The sequence below is a fragment of the Tiliqua scincoides genome, chromosome 1 (genome assembly GCF_035046505.1).
Source record: "Tiliqua scincoides isolate rTilSci1 chromosome 1, rTilSci1.hap2, whole genome shotgun sequence".
NCBI lineage: Eukaryota > Metazoa > Chordata > Lepidosauria > Squamata > Scincidae > Tiliqua > Tiliqua scincoides.
The window spans coordinates 277262931-277284712 of record NC_089821.1 but is presented as its reverse complement, the minus strand read 5'-3'; the positions used below and the strand labels follow the sequence as shown (position 1 = coordinate 277284712).

General features: G+C 47.9%; 1 protein-coding gene across 3 annotated transcripts in view; it reads left to right on the top strand.

The window, feature by feature from the left end:
* GATA4 (GATA binding protein 4) overlaps nucleotides 1-15712 on the top strand; it is a 46625-nt gene extending 30913 nt beyond the window's left edge. For all 3 annotated transcript variants that reach the window (XM_066626420.1, XM_066626428.1, XM_066626436.1), the window contains 5 exons: nucleotides 1722-1888; nucleotides 7584-7709; nucleotides 8449-8536; nucleotides 10887-11035; nucleotides 13212-15712. In XM_066626420.1, coding sequence (XP_066482517.1) covers nucleotides 1722-1888; nucleotides 7584-7709; nucleotides 8449-8536; nucleotides 10887-11035; nucleotides 13212-13394 — 713 coding nt within the window. In that variant the 3' untranslated portion in view covers nucleotides 13395-15712. The remainder of the gene's footprint in view (nucleotides 1-1721; nucleotides 1889-7583; nucleotides 7710-8448; nucleotides 8537-10886; nucleotides 11036-13211) is intronic.
* The last annotated feature ends 6070 nt before the right edge of the window (nucleotides 15713-21782 follow it).

Genomic DNA, 21782 nt, shown 5'->3' with positions numbered 1-21782 from the left:
TAGCAGAGAATCAGACAAACTCACGGATATCGTATCCGTGAGTGGCATGACCCAGATTGCTGCCTGATGCAGTCTTGGGTCTGCCCTCTCTGTGTGACAAAAACATCCACAACCTTTACCATGCTTTTGCAGTCTCTAAATGAAACCCATGTCCCACACTTCTGGGTATCAAGGTGGGGATGCTTGGGGAGCATGGTAAGGAGGGGAAAGATTTGTGAACAGGAAGCAGATCAATGCAGTTTGCACTGGCAGCAGGAACTTTGGTCTGAGTAACTGCTTGACTTCAGAGAACATAACAGCTATTATCATTACTTTGTCCCAGTAATCCTGGGTGCATTCCAAAAGCCATATTGGGCACATAGCAAAACTAATTGAATTATGCATGCATACCTCCATTTAATCTCAACTGTTGACTTTGCGATTGTTTGAAAAGGAAATTTGTTGCATCTCTGTGTCAGGAGGGTGAGCATGAGAGGATAGAATGGTCCGAATTGGACCCAGCTCCGTAGAGATGCTGCATGCACAATAACATACTCTTAGGAAGCTGATTGAAAGCAGAGCTCTCCAATTATGGCATGCTCAATATAGAACAGGGTGGTGCCTCCCTCTAGCGGCCACTTTCAAGAACGAACAGGGAGATATTGCCATTCTTGCAAGTGAGATTCCCTTCTGTGTAAACATGTCTAGAATCAGGCTCTTTAAATCTGCTTTTCCGTTTTATGTTCATACACTTCTGCTCATAAACACTGGGAATTGGGTGATGATTGATTAGTACTTCTTGAATTGGGCTGTACCAATTCAGACTGAAGGTGAGGGTGCATGCAACTGAATGCTCTTCCATTAAAAAAAAAAAAATCCCTGGAAGTCAGGGAGAGGGGGGGAGAGAGTTGAGTTGAGTTCCTTGTATGCTTGTTTTCTTTGTGCAGGGATTTTTTAAAACCTTGCAGTAGGTCTGGTTGGAGCAGAAGAGAAGCATATATCCTCTCCCCATAGGTTACCAAAATGCCTTCACTGACAGTTGTTAGCACCTGTGGATTGTCCTCTTATCCAGTGGTATTTGTAGAGGCATGCACTAACTAGAGTCCAGGCATTTGGAAAGTTTTTCTAGGGAAAAGATTGTGCCAGTCCCCTGATTTTTCCTACAAGGCTTGGGAATCACTGCTGCTGATAAATGCCCCTCATTTGGGCCCACTGGAATCTCTTGCACATGGGCACTCCGCTTTAGAAACAGATGTGATGGGTTGTGCAGCTGTGCAATTGGGAATGCAGTAGGTCTTAGTCCTGCTCAGGTAGTCATGTTAACATGGGGGGGGCAGTCAGGGTTAAGCTAACTGCCCCAAGCGCAATGCATCCAAGACTTAATTTGGCACAGAGATGGTATGCGTATTGCCAAACACTCATAGGCATCTGTGCATGTGATCCAGGCTCTGTTTGCCAGGGTCCTTCCTGGAAAACACCACAGGTACTGGCACTTTTGTGTGGTCAGGTGCTTCATGCGTCATGCATACATGACTCTTAGATACATAGAGGTCAAGGGTAAGGTTGGAAGGCATGTCCTCGATCACACCTTTTCACATATTTAAATGAACCCCTGATTGGGTCTCCTGCTGGTGGGGCAGGCAAGGGCTATTGGGTTCACCTAGGATCCTTTGAATTGTCCAGCTGAAATGCATTGACAAGTTTTCCTCTTCTTTTCCTTTCTCCTTTTCCTTGCTCTGCAGAGTTTTTTGATGATTTCAGTGAAGGTCGGGAATGCGTCAACTGTGGGGCCATGTCCACGCCACTGTGGCGGCGGGATGGCACTGGCCACTATCTGTGCAATGCCTGCGGACTGTACCACAAGATGAATGGCATTAATCGACCCTTGATCAAACCCCAGCGGAGACTGGTAAGGAAAGGACACCATGACTGACAGTTTTATTGACACTTAAATCCCTGAGGAACAGAAGCAAAACATGCTATTCAGAACCAGCAGATAAATACAGATCTGCCCAACTTAGGAGGGTCACAATTTTTGTTGCAAAATTATGATAAATACATTTTAGAAATTGGAAATACCCACATCTACAGGTCACGTTCAGTATCTTGCAGCATTCCCAAAATAAAATGTGAAGCCCAAGAAAATTTAGATAGATAATTCAGTTCCATAACTGAAATATTACAATAATTACTATTAAATATTAACGCTGTTAACAGTTGATGAATATTATTACTGCTAATCATTAACTTATTTATATTCTACCTTTTTGTTGGATTGATGTCCAGTTGCATAAAGAAGGGCCACAACATTTAGTCAATATAACTTTGCATTCTTAAACATATTTATAAACACCGCTGATGACAAGCTGCGCCTTGAAAGAGGCATTCACTCTTCCCTCTTCTATGCTTGGGACTGCCTCTTCTAAGAGCCAACCCACACATTACATTTACCATTCCATTGGCCCTATCCAGAGGTGTTTGAAAACTGTTATTTATTTTACTCAGAAGTAAACCCATTGTGTTCAGTAAGATTTACAGCCCAACCCTGAGCTGCCCTGCGTGAAGGGCTGCAGCAGCGCCAAAAATGGCTACCGTGGCATCCTGAGCATGCCCGGCCCCCGATGCCTTCTTGGGGAAGATGACATTTGTCCCCTTTCTCCAAGTAAGGTAAGCAGCCCTGCAATGGGGCTACTCGACTGCATCAGCTATTTAGCCGGTGCAGAATTAAGACTCCTTGGTCCAACGTGGGGCTCTGGATCCAGCTGAGCTGAGTTCCTCTGGTTCCATCCTCCTCCTGCCCTGCTCTCTTCCCCCCCCCCATACTTCCTCTGCTCACCCCGGAATGCTTCCTCCCTGCTTCCCCCCCCCCCCCGCTCCAGCTTACCTCTCTGCCACCTGGCACTTCATGTGGAGCGCTGGGCAGGAGACCACTGGCATCCAACTGGTGCTGTACCCAGCGTGGGCTCGTGCTGGGCAGGCTCTGACCCTGGGCCAATGGTAATGTTTGCAAATATGCCATTAGGCAGTGAGCTGGCGCGCATTGTTCTGGACTAGCCCTTAGGCTGTAATCCTATTATACTCACCAGAAAGCAATACCTCTAGCCCTTGCTTGTGTTTTCATGGGTAAGCAGCAGCTGCCATGCTGCGTCCATATGATCAGGATCTGGACCACATTGGGTCAGTGCTCCTAGTGAAAATGCCCCTTCCCTTGAAACTACTGTTTGAGTTGGGAGGGAAGTTGCCACTGTTGCTAAGAAATTGATTTTCTCTGGTGGGATCTCCACGGCAGGGTCAGTCCTTGGCATCTGAGCTGCTCTTCTCTCTCAGGTAGGCAGGTCAGGTTGAAAGTCTTCCTGAGAGGAGGGGCTGTCTCGATTTCCCAGACTGACCTTGCCTTTTGGCGAAGCAGGTTGGAAGCTGGGTCAGCTCCTGCTGACCCCCTGAGATGATGAGCAGAGGCTCCCCCTTTCTTTCACCCTCGCTCAGCCTTTTGTCTCTTCCTCACAGCCAGGAGACCGCCTTGCCTGCCAGAGCACTTCTGGGCTCACAGGCACCCAACTTTTCCTTTTGGATCAGCTGGTCCAAGGTCACCTCCCTGCCCCTGCGAGGCCTTGTGGTAGCCATTTTGAAGCAGCGCGCGCACACCTGAAGGCCTCTTGTCCTCCCCCCTCCCAAGGCAAAAATCCAGATTAGGAGCCCCCAATCTGCTCCAGTGGACTGGAAACAGGGCGAAGCAGCGCAAACCAGTACACTGCTCCAGCACAGCACCTCACTCCTGCAACAGCCATGCCGCACCATCTTGGGCCCGACCAGCACAGGTGGCCGATCCTTGGATCGGTGGCAGCAGTGCTGGGCCAAGCACCTTCTGCCTCCAGGCCAGCAGTGAGTTCCCCCTTTACCCAATGGACTCCTCCATGGCAAACCGTGTGGGGGCCTGTGAAAGCCCTGCCCCTTGCACTGAGCTCAGCACCATAGACTGGGCGGCACTTATCAACATCATCAAGAACATGGTTCAGGCCATGTTTCAGTCAACCTCACGGCTGCCCTAGAGTCACTCCAGAAGTCAGGGGGGGTCCCCCTCTGCCAGCTCAGCCTCTCTCTGAGCCCCCAGCCACCCCACTTGAGGAAGAGGATGTGCCCCAGCCCCCCAAGAAGCAGAAGACCTCCAGTGGGCATAGCGTTACCTCTGAGCATGTACCAAGTGGTTTGGAGCAGGTTTTAGAGGAGGAGGGCTCCCATGCCTCCTCTGTGGAGGAGGGAGAGATCTCGGGGAGGGAGCGAGGAAGAGAACGAACCAGGTCAACAGGGCTCCAACCCTAGACCCCCTCCTGGTCTAGTCTCAGAGAAAGAAGAAAGTCCTATCCACTAGGGACAGACCTGCAAGGACTTCTCACAGGTCCCAGCCTCAGTCTTTGCTTCCCACAAGGCAGCATACCAGAGACCCCATCAGAGGACAGAGACCAGTTTGGCATTCTTGCAAGCTGGCCTTCAAGCCATGCAGCCAGCAGTCCCAGCGGGTCAGCCCCAAGGGGCACAAACCACAATGATGCCTGGCCATCCTTGTTCAGGTCCATAGGAAGAAGACTGCAACTCTTCACTGACAGATGGGGCCTGATCACCATGAACAGATGGGTCTGGGACACTGTGTGAGTTGAATACTCTTTGGAACTCCATGCCATCCTTTGAGACCAGTTCATCCAGGTGCGCAGGCCCAAGTGCACACTGAAGCACACCAAGATCCTCAGGGCTATCTAGCACCTCCTCCAGGTTGGTGCCATAGAACAGATTCTGATGGACCAGAGGGGTTCCAGAGCATACTCACACCTCTTCATGGTGCCCAAGAAGTCCGGCGACACCAGAGCCTTCCTGGGCCTGAAGTGGCTCAACCAATGGATGTGGCACCAAAGGTTCAAGATGGAGACCCTACACTCCATCCTCCTGGCTATCAGGAGGCACAGCTACCTGGCCTCACTGGAACTCCAGGAAGCATACCTTCACGTGCTGGTTCTCCTAGCCCATTACTGGTTCCTCTGGTTCTGCTACCAGGATGATCACTACTAGTACCGTGCTGTTCCTTTCAGGTTATTGTCAGTGCCAAGAGTGTTCATGAAGGTTGTAATTGTCCTGATGGCCCATCTCTGTGCAAGGGGCATCGCTGCCTTCCTGTACCTGGATGATATCCTCCTGAGAGTAAGATCACCAGAGCTCGGAGCCCTGCACCTGCAACTGACCATCCAGTGCCTCAGACACTACACGTTCCTGGTGAACATGGACAAGAGCCAACTAATGCCCTCGCAGACATAGAGCACCTGGGAGCCATCATTGACACATGCCAGAACAAGGTCTTCCTGTCACAGGAACGCCAGACCAAGATAGCCATTCTTCTTCTCCTCGACTCTCCAGTCTCCAGACCAGATGTCCTGTCCCTGGCTTGTCTCCTGGGTATGCTGACATCTGGCCAGGACATTATTCCCTGGGCCAGGTCTTGAGCTGGTCCCTGCAACACTTGCTGCTCCCCTTTCAGAATTTCATCTCCAGTCAAAGGAGCAGGTGTGGCAAGCGGGACCCATTCTCTGTTGCAGACCTCCACTGGTGGATGCAGCCATGCAGACTGGATCAGGAGTCCCCTACCCAGATGCACAACTGGACTATTCTGTTCACAGATGCAAGCCTGCTAGGTTGGGAAGCGCACATTGATGTCTTGGTGGCTTAGGGACATTGGTCCACAAGTGAGACAAAGGAGACCATCAACTTTCTTGAGCCGAGGACCATCTTTCTGGCCCTGAAGACCTTCTTACAGCAGATCCGGTATAGGGACATCCTGTTCTACACTGACAACATGTCCGCAAGGGCACACGTCAATTGCCAGGAGGGCACCAAGTCACCCTAACTTCAGAGAGAGGCACTCAGGCTGTTTCGATGGGCAGAGAGGAACACTGGCTCCATCAGAGCGGAACACATTCCCACACTGGACAACACCATGGCATACTGGCTGAGCAACCAGGAGCTAGAGCAGTCAGAGTGGAAACTTCATTCCCAGGTCTTTGCATCAATCAACTTTATTTATTTATACAGGTATTTATATACCGCCTTTCTTTGGTCGTCAGATTTCTCCTTTAATCCAAGGCAGTTTACATAGGCAGGCTGTTCTAAACCCCCGTAGGGATTTTTACAATTGAGATGGGGGAGGGAGGCCATTGCCAGGCTTACAAGACCATGGACAAGGAACCCCCTAAGGGCATCATGATGCACTCACTCAGGCGTGCAGCCACCTCGGCAGTGTACAGGGCTCACCTCTCCTTGGAGATGATGTTCAAGGCAGCCAGCTGGAGCTCACCTAACACATTTATCAAGCATTATGATGCTTTTGCCTTGGGGAATGCAGCCTTCGCCAGGTGCATCTTGCAAAACATGGTCTCACATGCTTCTGGCAGCTCCCACCCTTGATGAGCAATGGCTTGAGCATATCCCAGATGCCAAGAACTGACCCTGCCAAGGAGATCCCACCAGAGAATGGGGAGATTTGGACTTAATCCCCCTTCTCAGTGGTCTTCATGGCAGGGTCAGTCTCCTGCCCTCGCAGCCTGAAGTGTGTGGGTAAAAAAAAAAAAGGGATTTTGGAAGAGTGAAGTGGGAGGGAGGATGGAGGAGTCATCAGAGAGTGTAGTTTGGACAGAGGGGCCCTTACTAAACCTGTTCACTTAGAGCCTTGTAGTTTCTTAGCTGCTGCTCCTATCATCAAGTGCAGAGTCCCAGTCACTGAGTCCTCTACCACTGGAGCCATTGCACACACATTTGCAGCAGGACATACGCGGACTGGCGGTTTTCTCTGTGAGCAACTATCCTGAACCATTCCCACCTGGGAAGGGGCCTTTGATTCTTGGACATTCTGGGAAATTGAGGCAGCCTCAGGAAAACTTTCAACCTGACCTGCCTATCTGAAAGGGAGGAGCTATCCAGATGCCAACGACTGACTCTGCCATGGAGACCCCCGAGAAGGGGGATTCACAGTAAGTCCAAATCTCCTCATATTTGTTTGCTTGAAATGGGAGCATTCAGGATGTAGGAATCTATGCTAATAGCCATATGAAACAGATACAGCCTGAGTACTTATTGACATTTTGCAGATACGGAGCTGAGATTAAGACTGTGATCTTAACCAAGACTTCCTTCTGAGTGTACATATTTATTATTATTATTATTATTATTATTATTATTATTATTATTATTATTATTATTATTATTATTATTAACAACAGTATTTATATACTGCTTTTCAATGGAAAGTTCACAAAGCGGTTTACAGAGAAAAATCAAATAACTAATGGCTCCCTGTCCCAAAAGAGCTCACAATCTAAAAGGATGCAAAAGAACACCAGCTAACAGCCACTAGAAAAGACAGTACTGGGGTGAGGAGGTCCAGTTACTCTCCCCCTGCTAAATAAAAGAAGAGCACCCAATTAAAAAGTGCCTCTTACCCAGTTAGCAGGGGTTAGATATAGGATATATATATATAGGATCATGCTGTATGAGAAAGTGATTTGCCTTAGACCATCTGTGAGTTAACAGGCATTTGTTCTTGTTTTGGACCCTTGTTCCCTCAGTCGGCCTCCCGTCGGGTTGGGCTCTCTTGTGCTAACTGCCAGACATCTACAACCACCTTATGGCGCCGGAATGCTGAAGGAGAACCAGTCTGCAATGCCTGTGGCTTGTACATGAAGCTCCATGGGGTAAGTAAGAGAAGCAACACGAAACAGAGCCAACTCACAACACTCAGACTGGAACATGGGTGAGTGAGTGGTCTATGCCATGTCAGAGAACCACTCTCTGTGCTTGGCTCCTTATGCAAGTGCAAGTTAAGAAGTTAGGGTCCATCCTATCCAACTTTCCTGTGCTGATGTAGCCGGGCCAATGGAGCATGCGCTGCGTCCGGAGGTGGGGGAGGTAGTCATGGAGGTCTTCTCAAGGGAATTATTGCTGTCTTATATCGGCACTATAAAGTTGGATAGGATTGAACCCTTCGTTCCTTGTGGCTCCTGAGTCTAAGGAAGTTGTTGCAGTGGCACATGGGGGGAAAGAAGAGACAATCAGAGAGTTGCTGATCACCCAGTTACACCTTATCTTCAAGACTGTGACAGTGGAAAGAAACAGGCTGTTGGTTTGAGACCATCTGGTGTATAATGCCGTCCACAGAGCACATGAAAAAATATGATGTGCTGCCTAGTCTATAGGCCAGGCCAGATGTGAGTCCCTAACATGAAACAAATAGCTTAATTCACAACCCAGTTTAAGATTCAGGGTCAACAGAAGGATTTTTGAACATTGTCCTTGCTTGCAGTGACCCTCCTACTTAGGTGAAAGCTGGTATGTTCAGGGATTCTGCTCCCTGTGCTGAGGCTTATGTCAGGAAAAGGGGGGGGGGATTCTCCTGCATGCCATAAAGCTTTGCTCTGTCATACATGTTCCTAGGTTCCAAGGCCCTTAGCAATGAGAAAAGAGGGGATCCAAACTAGAAAGCGTAAACCAAAGAATGTAAACAAATCCAAGACAACTGCTGGTGAGTACAAAGACATTTCAAAATCATGCTGTGGTACTTCCATCTGTGTTTTATTTCCATCCCAAGATTTGCATAATCAGGAAATAAGGATATTTTGGTGCCTATATCAATCAGTCAATCAATTAATTTTTATTTAAGCATTTATAGCCTAACTTTCTGCTTACAATATAGTGCACTCAAGGCAGCTTACAATAAAAATAAATTAAGGCTGCAATCCTAACCACACTTTCCTGAGAGTAAGCCCCACTGAAGAAAATAGGACTTACTTCTGAGTAGACCTGGTTAGGATTGTGCCCTAAAACAATAAAAGGATAAAACATAAATACAAAAAAAATGCAGCAGGATAGCAATAATACATGGCGTACCTAAATATAAGAAGTCAGGCAGCCCAATTCTACTTGGGCTCCACAACATCATGGAGTTGTGGTGATGCAGCACTGCCAACATGGTGTCCATGGTATCCCATTGGGGAGTTTTGGTATATTGAGACCTCTTTGTTCCCTTCCCCCAGGGTAAGCCCCTGCTGCTAGCATGGGTCAACTTGGACCTGTGCCAGTGATATCACTCTGGTGCAGGTGGATCAGGCCTGGGAAGGGGGTTAGGATTCAGCTGATGCTACTACTGTTGAACCTGCCCCCTTCCCAGAACCAATCTGCCCTCTACCCTGCCCCTGTGACCTCCCTGTTCCAGCCACCCCCTGCATTGTTCCACCCCTCCCTGCCTCCCTCCTGACCTCTGCACAGTATTACTGTTATTGGCAGGACTCCAGTGTCACTCTTTGCATGGCCCTGGCCATTTGGTGCTTGCGACGGCAGCCCGGCTGCACTTACTGACATTTTTCTATTCTAAAGCTGTTTTAAACCCTTGTTCTGGTAGTGTAAAAAGCCCATAGGATCGGACAGGAAGAAATATAAAATACAAACAGCAGAGACAAAACATATTGGATAGGAAAAAGCAAAGAAAAAAGTTTTGAGGCTTTAAAAATCTAAATTTTGAATGTCAATCGAAGAACCGCAGTTTAACTGCACTGTTCTTTCCATAACAAACTGCTGAATGTAGACTGTGGTTACATAAGGACATGCAAGAGTTTTGCTGGATCCAAGGCTCATCTAGTCCAGCATCCTTTTTCCTGTGGTGGCCAACCAGATGCCTCCTGGAAGCCCACAGGCAGGGCATGAAGGCAAGACCCTCATCCGCTATCACCTCCAGCCACTTGTGCCTGGAACCTGGAGGGTCCATGTAGCCATCATGACCACTAGCCAAGGCTAAGCTTCTACTTCTCCATGAATTCCTCTAACCCCCCTCTAAATTCCTCTAACCTACCCAAGCCAATGACCATCTCCACATCTTGTGGAAGTGAGTTCTGTAAGTTAACTGTATCTTCCAAGAAGAAGGACTTTTATTCTGTTTCTCCCAAGTCTACCGCTAGTCAGTTTCACTGGTCAGTACTTGGTATCCATGGGGGTTCCATTCCCAGAATTTCCACAAATGCAGAAAACCTCAGATAATCACATAAGCTGCCTGACCTCTTTTCTGAGTCGCAGGGAGGCTGTGTGCAACCTCCCCACAACTCAGAAGACCTCCCAGACACAATCTCTGGTTGCATATGGGAAATCCTCTGTGTGTTCTCCCATGGGTTTGGAACCCATGGTGGGTTAAATTTGTGGGTTCCAAATTCATAAAGAGGACCAGCTGTGCTACCAGAGGGAGAGAGAATACTTCTCCATCCCAATCTCTCCACACTAAGCATAAAGCTCTACTGCGTTTCCATTTGGTTGCCTCCCCTTCCCCCAAGACAATATTCACTCTCAGTCTTTCCTCATAAGGAAGGTGCTTATTACAATGCGTTACATCACAGACATCTTCCTCTGGGGGAGGTGGAATTCTTAATCAAATGCTCTTACTGCTTCCCTGAATTTACTTGCAGAGCTTCCATTTCCTATTTTCCTAATTTAATTTATTAGATTTCAGACACTCTGATGCAGCCCCCCCCCATCCATTGCCCAGTATAGGCAGGATCTACCTGTGTGGATCCTGTTTGGGGGCTGGTTGTGGGGTCTTTCTGGGTCTCCTGGTCTGCTTATGTGGGCCCCTCAATTGTTTCTTCTCTTCCTTTGACTTTTCTCCCCTGCTTCAACTCTGAGGAAGTCTTTCTGCTCCTTGTGTATGCGCAGCAGGGCACCTGTGTGACAGCAGCATGTGGCTTTCTTCTCAGTCATGTTTACCTCTGGTAACAGTGATCATGGTGGGGAGTCACCAAGGAAATATGTAAGACCCAGCACCTGCCCACCACATAAGCTCAGGAAGTCTTGGCTAAGACTTTGGTTTTCTTTTCCTCTTCCACATCCAGGACCATCTAGTAATGAAAGCCTTCCCTCAGCCATTAGCTCTGCTACTTGCACCAGCACAACCACCACCACTGCCACTGAAGAAATGCGCCCCATCAAGACAGAACCAGGGATCTCATCTCATTATGGGCACCTAAGCCCCATTCCTCAGGTGAGGAAGCGACAATTACAGAAGAAGATTGTCAAGGCTGCTGAGATTACAGAGATGGATGAAAGACAGAATCGCTCCAAAAGTTGTTAATTTGTATTTGCATTCAGCTCTTCCCTTGAGCAGCTGATATGTGGGTTTTCCCCTTTGTTGTCCCCTCAAAAACTCCATCAGACAGACTAAAACCTCAGCCTTTTCTAGTCTACTGTTTAATAAAATCTCCTGTGGTCCATTGACATCTTTTCAGGTTGCAAAGCAAATTTGGGATCTTTAAACTGTTCATGGGTAATCAAACCACTTTAAGTGATCCCAAGTATGCAGCTCTTCCTTAATGCATCTGCCTTGCTGGGCAAGAACATGGTTCATTTTAGTTCATCATTTTAGTCATAATGTAGTCATCATCATTTAGTCATCATTTTAGTTCATCAGTCCAGCAAGAATCCCAGCAGGCATTTAAAAGTGGTCAGTGGACCAACAGTTCACTCATAAGCTAAGACACCTTAATGTTTTCAGTGATTCAAATGGTCCAAATGTTTTCAGACAGATACGGCCCAATCTTACCCCTGCACCCCCAATTACAGCAGCAGATCTTACTAGCTGCTGTTGTAAGTCTATCTATGATGGGTGAAAAGGCACACTGCAACCAGGTGCTCCAGAGCTGCCTGCATGAATAGCCGAGGCTCCGTGCGTCTGCAGCCCACCCATGCTGCACTGGAGCAGGTACCGTGGGGGGGCATGCTATGGGTAGTTCAAGGGAGGTTTGTGGTGGTTTGAGAGAGAAACTGGGTAGGTGAGAGAGGGGATGGATCCCAGCAACAGCAGTGTGAACTATCCTCCTTTTCCAGTTCTGACCTGCCCCCTTTCTCTCCTCAGACATACGCCATCAAAATAGCTGGCTTGGATCCAAGGGGACCCACAGGTGACCAGGTGTCCTATTGGGAGGTAAATAAAAAAAGTACTTACCTCTCACTGGCCATCTTGTCACCACTTCCCCACCATACCTTGCAGTGCATGCGCTGATGGCTGCACATAAGGACTGGTAGGATATTGGATTGGGCCATTAATCTAATATAATCTTGCAGTGTCCTACGGAGAAGACCTGAAAATAGTGAATGAACCCAAGCTTGGTCTTCCCCCTTTTATCCTCAAGGCTCACAGACCACTGGGCCTCTCCCCATCAGGTGGTAGAAGCAGTGGTGGACCTCTTCCAGAAGGCTCCAGCTAGCCACAGGGCCCACCGTCCTTCATTTCAGGATGCAAATTTCAGGGATGGTGGACAAGCTGTCTTTAGGGCAATATTTCATAGTGTTGGCAGACTGTAGACCGAAATACACACATGTAGCTTTTCATTACCTGATTGAATGCCACAAGATTAATCTTGCAGGGGGTAGAAATAGACAATACCTTGGAAGACCAAATCAGGATTCAGAATGATCTTGATGCCCTTGATCAGGGGTCTCCAAACCCCAGCCCCGGGACCAAATCTAGCCCAGGAGGATTTTATGTGGCCTCAGAGGTTCCCCAGCCTCTCCGGGATAAAAATAACTCAGGAGAAAATTCTGGATATATACTTCATTCAGCCACTAGAGGTGCTGAATGTAATGCAATGTAAGGGAAAGAAATTTTTCCATTACATTCAGCACCTCTAATGGCTGAATGAGATATGATGCTGGGAGACCTGGAATATAAATATAAATATTATGTTATTTAAAGTTAAAACAGAGCAGAAACTGAGACAAAAAAGTTTGAGATTTGCATTGAAGGTTGCTTGATGCTTTTTAAAAATCCATTGCCCCCTTTTCCTACACAAATCATTTTTGCTGTCTATTTACCCCCAATCCTTTTTCAAAATCCATTCCCTCCTCTTTCTGTGCAAATCATTTTAGCCCTCTGCCCCACTCCTCCTTCCACCCCTACCCACTTATTGTATTCAATCATCGGTTTTCCATGTGTTTATTATTCATTTATTTTCTGGCCCTTGACATTGTGTCAGATATATGATATGGCCCTCATACCAAAAAGTTTGGAGACCCGTCCTTGATGATTGGGCCCTTACTAGCAAGATGAAATACAATAAGACAAATGTAAAGTCTTGCACATAAGAAGAAGAAGCCCTCGTAATTTTTATCCTGCTCTTCTGCTAAGAATCATTGTCATTTTCTCTCTTTCCTCTCTCCAGGCATTCTCAGTGGCTGCAATGTCTGGGCAGGGATCCACTCTTCACTCTGCCATCGCAGCCCTAAAACTTTCTCCACAGGGTTACCAGCCGACCATTAGTCAGTCTCCCCAGCCTATCTCCAAGCAAGAGTCCTGGAATGCCCTGGTCACAGGTGAAAATCATGGAGATATCATCACAGCGTAACCATCTTCCGCTTTTCATCACCTTCAGACTTGTGGGCTCAGGATACAAAGACAACATCCAACAATCAAGCAATGCTGAGTTGTTTGTTTTGCTTCTCTGACCACTTTCCTGAGGGGGGTGGACCCGATTTTAATACAGCCATTTCAAATAAAGCTATCAAGGTGACTTTTCTCAAGGTGGGGTTACCTTTTATCAACTCCCAAGAAGATCACACTAAGCTGAGAACAACCAAAAGTGATTTAAATCCATGGCTTCTTCATGGTCCTGAAACCCAACCACCTTATACAAAGCCAGCAGAATCTCCAAATGAATTCATAGAAATATATCTGACTGATACCTTGAACAGTGATGCTGCAGCACCTTTGTTGACATTTTCAATCTATGCATTTCCTGATCAGGTCAAACCAACTATCACCTTGCTGGGCCCAAAGGCTCTGACCTTCCATGGAACTGAGCTAGCTCCACAGTTGTCTTGAGCACAGGCTTTGGCTGCATCAATGGGTTTTCCAGACAGTTGGCTCATGCATGCATGTCCATTACTATGCATAGATCTGGTGTCATGTGTCAGGCCTGGCTGGGCACAGACTGAGGCCCCACACTCCTGGCAGGGTTCATGCCAATGCTCAGACTGAGGCCCCACACTCCTGGCAGGGTTCATGCCAATGCTCAGCTATGCTCCATGTACCTGCAGCTTCTTTCTCCCTCATCACCCTGTAGGTGTCCTGTGGCTTATTAAATGCTGGGAAGGAGAGCATCAGCTGTAGATCTCCTTCTGGGTACTAGCTATTTTTAAAGTGCTAAATGCTCAGCCTGGATGCAACATTGGGGCCAGAATATTGGGTAATTTTACAATGGGCTGTACTTGGGAAAGACTGACACCTGTGTAAGCTTTTCTCATTTCTGTCACCTGGGAAGCCAAGAAATGCCTACTGAATGATTTTGGTTCAAGCAGCCATCACAGTGGAGGAGAATTCTCCTTGGTGCTGCTGCTGCTGCAGCTGGGAAGCGAAGGAGAACTCTCCTTTCAACTCCTTGGCAGCAGCTGGCAGCAGAGTCTCAAGGCAAAAGGGAAGCAGCATTTGTGTCCTATCTGGTTCCTGGGCAGCTGAAGGGGGGTGGAGTAGCTGGCCTGCACACACATATAAAGTAGATCCCCAACAGAGCTTGTGCCCTGCGAGCCTCCAGGCTGGCACCAACATTGACTCTGCATGTGTGAATGAGCCATCAGAGACCCAAGTCCTCAGGGGGAACTGCCATGTTTCTCAAAGTAACCTAAACCACAATGTCCACAATGAGATTTTTTTAAGTGGAGGCTTTTTTTCACACACTGATCTAATCCATTTATGAAATGCTGAGAAACTGGGATGGACATGCATGTGCAAACCTGCCCATAGTTTGGAGGGAGGGGGGGGAGAAGAGCAGTGAAGCAAAACAAAAGGAGAACTGATGACTTATTGACTACCCGTACTTAGTGTAGAGACTGGCAACTTGCAGCTTCTGTGGGTAATCTGCCTCCCGGCAATGGCAGACCTCTCATAGACTCATGGGGCAAATTCCCCAAGCACGGAGCTTTAGGACCCCACAGAAGCCTTTCCAAGGCTTTCCAAGATGGGGTTGGAAACTGTGCTTCTGATTTACCGAAAGCACTGTTTAAAGTGTCAGGGAACCTCAGTGTGGCTTCCCCGACAGGTAGGTAAGTGAGGGGGAGGGGGAGGTGGATTTGCATGTGGGGAGTGGCAGCATCCCTTGGGGGGGTGCCATCTCAGACCTTTGCCCCAGGGCGCAGGGCTGGGGAAGTCTGCCACTGCTCCCTAGGCAGTGATATCTGTCCAGTTGCCAACCCCAGAAGCAAAAGGGGTCTGGATGAGCAGCATCTGTGGCCCTTAGACTGGGCTGCTGGCTATGGGCTGGGGTAGACTGGAGTCTCAGCTTTTCACCCCTCCACAAGTAATAGTCAAAATTGATTTCCCTCACCATCATTTCTGACAATAGCCCTGGAAGGGCTCTGCCAGCCTACATGAACTTGCATATTGCACAGGTAGTGCTGGCCTTCCAAACTGAGGACAGTATTCCCCTCAAAATCTAGAAGATACTTTGGCTATCACGAAATGGAATCAGAAAAGGTTTCTGAAAGACTGCATAGAAGAGAATCACTGGCCTTTGGGATGGCAGTGCTCACTGCTGGTGGAGTCTGCAGAGGCCCAGGAACCATTTCATGACTGCCTGTGGCAGGCCAGTTTTAATTTAATTGCTTTTTCTGTCACTCTATTTTTTTTTTTTTGTTGCTGTTGATAAAATCTGATTTTCTTCCTCTCAAAGTAGCATGATCGTCACTTGGTAAAGAACCCAAATTCTCTCAGGCTTCCCTGCTCTTTGTGAAGAAGAGCTGGATTGGGAGAGGGGGAGTCTAAGCAGGATCAGCGGCACCAGTTTCATTGCATGACAGGGTTCATTGGCAGAATTGGTCAAGCAAAGAAGTTGACATGCATCAAAGCTCAGCCTTCTCTTCATTGTCTGCCATCAGTACTGAATAAAGCCTGCAATATATATATACCAGGACTGCAATACTTAACAATCCACCAAAGTAAATGCAAACCATCAGTAGGGCTTCTGACATTTTTACTGGTCCCTGTTTCTGTGCTTGCCACACTACCCTGGTCTTCAGACAGTTGCATGATAATGCTTATCTCCATGCTTTAAAAAGCTTTGCCAAATTCTGAAGATCAAGCTGCAGTTAAAGGCACAGAAACAGGAAACATCTATTGCTTCTGGATAGCTAGCCACTTCATTCATCTGCAGTGTATGATGACTCAAAGCAGGCAACAGGGAAAGGAAATCTGTTGTGCTTCCAGTTAGTGGGCCCCCATTCATGTTTGGTGGGCAGCAGTCACTTTGCAGGCCTTGTGTGCTCAGGGTTGGCCCAAAACCTCCCAAAGCCTGAGTCACCACAGCAAATACTGCCTCTTCCCTCCCCCCCCCCAGTGATGTGATAACTTGGATGTCCTCACTTAGCTCTCCACACCTCATTTCCTTTTTGTCCCCCTGGTCCTTTTCCAATCCAGGGAGTGGGTAGGAAAGGAGGAGCATTGGAGGCAAGTAGGCAGACAGAGATGGGCACCCCTGACAGATCAGCTGCCTGAGGAAACCCCTTCAGTTTGCCCAGGCCTGGTGGTGGTGGAGAAAAGCAGTTTGATGGGACATACAACACTTTTGCCTCCCTCTTTTGAAGAGGGACATCCAGTTTCCCAAGCCTAGACCAACTCCTGTAAAAACAGAGCAGCCATTAAAACCCTTAATGAGGTTTTTAAAATATAAATAATAATGAAGTCTTTTTTATCTGAGAGCAACCAAAACTGCAAATGGCATTCTAAAGAGCATTTAATTATCATGCATTTCACCCTATACCTCCTTGATTGTGAATGACAAAACCAATCTTTGAATCCCCTTGGCAAGGTTTGAAATTCAGGTGGAAAACTATAATTAATGACTGATCTAAACCTGTAATTGCAATTAATGAGTGAGGCTGCCAACAAACCATGGCTTCCAGAAACTCATTGACCAGTTCTTCTCTGTACCAGATTTGATGAAAATACACACACACACCACATTAGGGCTTCCTGTTGTTCTACCCCAGCTGGACATATTTAGCCTTTTAGGGTGAATATTAAGAGCTTCAGGCAGCTGAAACAAGTCAATACACTATCTGCATTTGGATCTCCTACAATACAAATGGGTGCTGAACTTGTTTATTTCTCAAGGCAGTTAGGCATGTTCCAGTTGTGGAGCTTAGTCTATATTCCCACATTTGATAAAGATTTACATTCAACATGTTTTCCTTTAATTAATTAATTACAGTGCAGTTAAATGCATGCATCCTTTGAAGCATCTTCAATGGAGTTTAGTCCAATGTAAGTGTGGACAGGATTTCAGCCTTAGTCAATTTTCAGCCCAATCCTATGCATGTCTACTCACTTCTGAGTCCCATTGGAGTCAATGGGGCTTACTCCCAGGAAAGTGTGGATAGGGCTGAAACTGGATAGGATTGGGGTGTTAATTGGTTTGAAACCAGATATTTGATCAACTAAAATAAGCATCTGTTAATTTTAGTTTTATTTTATCTTAAATGGGTAAAAATAAATAAAATGAAAAACAAGCTGTTAGGTGCAATCTACATAGCCCATCATATGATTTCTTAACAACATGCAGCCAGAGAAACCTTTCCCTGCTGTTTGTTACAAGCATCTATATTATTAATATACCGCTTTTCAAGAAAAAAAGTTCACAAAGCTGTTTATGGAGAAAATCAAAGAAGAAAATGGTTCCCTGCCCCAGAAGGGCTCACAATCTAAAAAGACACGGAAGGAACATCAGCAAACAGCCATTAGGAAAGTTGCCATGCTGGGGCCAAGAGGAACAGGAAGCCTTCCCTCCCTGCTACATATAAGAGGAGCATCTGTTGAAAAAGTGCATCTTTAGGGGTAGACTGCCTCTGAACATGGAACCTGTATGTCAGTGTTTCTCTAACTGTGGGTTGGGACCCACTAGGTGGGTCACGATCCAATTTCAGGTGGGTCCCCATTCCTTTCAATATTGTATTTTTAATATATTAAACTTGATACTACCAAGGTATGTGACTGCATTTGGGGAAATGTTACAGTTCTGTACTTTTAACAGGCTACTCCGTATACTTTAACAATGATAGTCAATGGGACTTATTCCTGGGTAAACGTGGGTAGGATTGCCACCTAGATTGTTAAAAATGTTCCTCCTTGATGACATCACTTCCGGTGGGTCCTGACAGATTCTCCTTCTCAGAAGTGGGTCCCACGGATCTCCTTGGTGAGGATGACACAGCTGCGCTGGATCAGAGAGGCGAGGCGTCGCGCCCACTGGCAGGGAAGGGCGAGAGGGTGAGTGCCCTCAGCTTGGGTGCAACGGAAGGACGCCGGCGAAGGCGGGCTCGGGCTGCCCGTCCACGGGCTCGCCAAGTGGGCAGGGGCTGAGCCAACTCGCGCTTTCGCGGGGCGAGGCTCTCTCGGGCGCCGGCACGCAAGAGCTCCGGCCGCTCCCCTGGAGAGCAGGCGGGTCGACGGTGAGGAATGAGGAAAGAGGACGGCCGGGTGGGGCCAGAAGGAGAGGTGATCTGAGACTCCAGAGGGAGGCTGGGTGCAAGTGCGGAGAGGTGTAGCTGGAGAGCACCCGAGGGCAGTGGGGCGAGCACCCCAAGGTGGTCAGCAGGCTCCCACCAGGAGCATCCCCGTCCCCACTGCAAGGACTTTGAGGCCCCTCCAGGGAACAACCCTCTGCCGCACCCCAGGAATGTGTGGGGAGGCAGGTGAGACTCAGCCTCCCCACGGGAGTCCTTTGAAAAGCGCCGCTGCCCTGTGAGGCTCCCATGCGCTATGCACATGGGTTGTGGGTGCCTCACATAGCGGTGCTGCTTTTTGAAGGACTCTGGTGGTAAGACCCTGCTTCCACATGTCCCTGCTGCACCCTGACAACTTAAAAAGTTCTCCACAGTCTATGGGGTTCTTTGGCCTGGAAGCCTTAAGCTCAGCCCTCCCTTTCTTCATGGTCTGGCAGGTCCAGTTCAGGTTTGCGCATGGTGTCCTAGTGTAGACAGTACTGGTTGTGTATGAGTGAAGGGGGAGATGAATAGGTTTAGATTGTGTATAGGGCAGTGGTTCCCAATCTTTAGGAGCTCTCAGACCACTGAGACAAAAACTGGAACTATCAGGGCCACACTAACCCCCTGCACACACAAAAACACAGTTACAGTAGATACTTAGGTATAGTACATGACATTTCTGCCAAGTAATCAAGCTCCAGTTCTCACTTTGCCTGATCTTCGAGTCAATCAGAGGGCAGAACCTTTCAAGTCTGAACAGTTTCCTTTCTCAAGAGGCAGACAGGCAGGCTCAAGTTTCTCAAGGGGCAGGCAGTCACCAGGCAGGCAGGGCAGAGATCCTTTCTACAACAACAATGTTAACCTTTTAGTCTCCCTCCTTCTGCTGCAGCCTGGTTCCCTTTTGCAAATGCTTGCAAAGCAGGTCTGTTTTTGGAAACACCAGAATGGGACCCTCCTTCCCAGGCTACAATTCAGCTTTTTTACTGTGTAGGTTTTCAATCACTGGTTCATACATGAATTGATGACCAGAAAACTAGCTATTGGTGGGGCTTTCACAGCCAACTAGCTACCTCCCTTCCAGGCCATGCATTCTGGAGCACGGCCTGCCTTTTTCTGCTATTATGTATATTGGCAACCTTCAGTCTCGAAAGACTATGGTATCGCGCTCTGAAAGGTGGTTCTGGCACAGCGTCTAGTGTGGCTGAAAAGGCCAATCCGGGAGTGACAATCTCTTCCACACTGGGAGCAAGTGCAGTCTGTCCCTGGTCTGTCTCCCTGGATATGGGCCTTCCTTCTTTGCCTCTTAGCCTCAGACTGTTGGCCAAGTGTCTCTTCAAACTGGGAAAGGCCATGCTGCACAGCCTGCCTCCAAGCGGGCCGCTCAGAGGCCAGGGTTTCCCACTTGTTGAGGTCCATCCCTAAGGCCTTCAGATCCCTCTTGCAGATGTCCTTGTATCACAGCTGTGGTCTACCTGTAGGGCGCTTTCCTTGCACGAGTTCTCCATAGAGGAGATCCTTTGGGATCCGGCCATCATCCATTCTCACGACATGACCAAGCCAACGCAGGCGTCTCTGTTTCAGCAGTGAATACATGCTAGGGATTCCAGCTCGTTCCAGGACTGTGTTGTTTGGAACTTTGTCCTGCCAGGTGATGCCAAGAATGCGTCGGAGGCAGTGCATGTGGAAAGCGCTCAGTTTCCTCTCCTGGTGTGAGCGAAGAGTCCATGACTCGCTGCAGTACAGAAGTGTACTCAGGACGCAAGCTCTGTAGACCTGGATCTTGGTATGTTCCGTCAGCTTCTTGTTGGACCAGACTCTCTTTGTGTGTCTGAAAAACGTGGTAGCTGCTTTACCAATGTGCTTGTTTAGCTCGGTATCAAGAGAAAGAGTGTCAGAGATCGTTGAGCCAAAGTACACAAAGTCACGGACTACCTCCAGTTCATGCGCAGAGATTGTAATGCAGGGAGGTGAGTCCACATCCTGAACCATGACCTGTGTTTTCTTCAGGCTGATTGTCAGTCCAAAATCTTGGCAGGCCTTGCTAAAACGATCCATGAGCTGCTGGAGATCTTTGGCAGAGTGGGTAGTGATAGCTGCATCGTCAGCAAAGAGGAAGTCACGCAGACATTTCAGCTGGACTTTGGACTTTGCTCTCAGTCTGGAGAGGTTGAAGAGCTTTCCGTCTGATGTGGTCCAGAGACAGATGTCTTCTGTTGCAGTTCCAAATGCATGCTTCAGCAGGACAGTGAAGAAAATCCCAAACAAGGTTGGCGCAAGAACACAGCCCTGCTTCACTCCGCTTCGGATGTCAAAGGGGTCTGATGTGGAGCCATCGAAGACAACAGTGCCGTTCATGTCCTTGTGGAAAGATCTGATGATGCTGAGGAGCCTGGGTGGACATCCGATCTTGGGGAGAATCTTGAAGAGGCCGTCTCTGCTGACCAGGTCGAAAGCCTTCATGAGATCTATGAAGGCTATAAAGAATGGCTGTGGTTGTTCCCTACATTTCTCCTGCAGTTGTCTAAGGGAGAATACCATATCAGTGGTGGACCTGTTGGCTCAGAAGCCGCACTGCGATTCTGGATAGACGCTCTCTGCAAGTACCTGGAGCCTCTTTAGTGCAACTCAGGCAAACAGCTTTCCTACAATGCTAAGGAGAGAGATGCTGCGGTAGTTGTTGCAGTCACCCCTGTCACCTTTGTTCTTGTACAGCGTGATGATGTTTGCATCCCTCATGTCTTGAGGTACTCCACCTTCTCTCCAGCAAAGACAGAGGATTTCATGAGAGCAGGGAGGAGGCAAAAGGAAGTTTGCAGAGGGGGAGGGGGCGGGATTGCAGAGGGAGAGCAGGGAGGAGGCAAAAGGAAGTTTGCATTTTTAAATTAACTGTGCTGGAAACATGCTAGTAGCATGCTGGAAATGTCACTTCCACAAATTCCCCTATCTCAAAAAAGAACGCAGCCTTCATTTCAGTTCACTCTGAGGCAAAGGACCCCTCCCTTCCACCTTAAATGTTTAAGTTGGTATTCAGTACAGCTTATGAATAGGAACTGTTTCTCTTGTTATGCTATTGTCCAATTTTTAGGATGACAGTGGTTATGTACTGCTCAGGTCATTTAACTGAGGAGGCAGGGATCAAGGAGTTGCCCCTCTCCCCTTTTACAACTGCCCTCTCACACCAGGCAGGCCTATGCAGAGGGATGAGAAAATGGGGTGGACTGTGGACAGCTTGTCATTAGTGTTACTCTAAGGAGAACTTT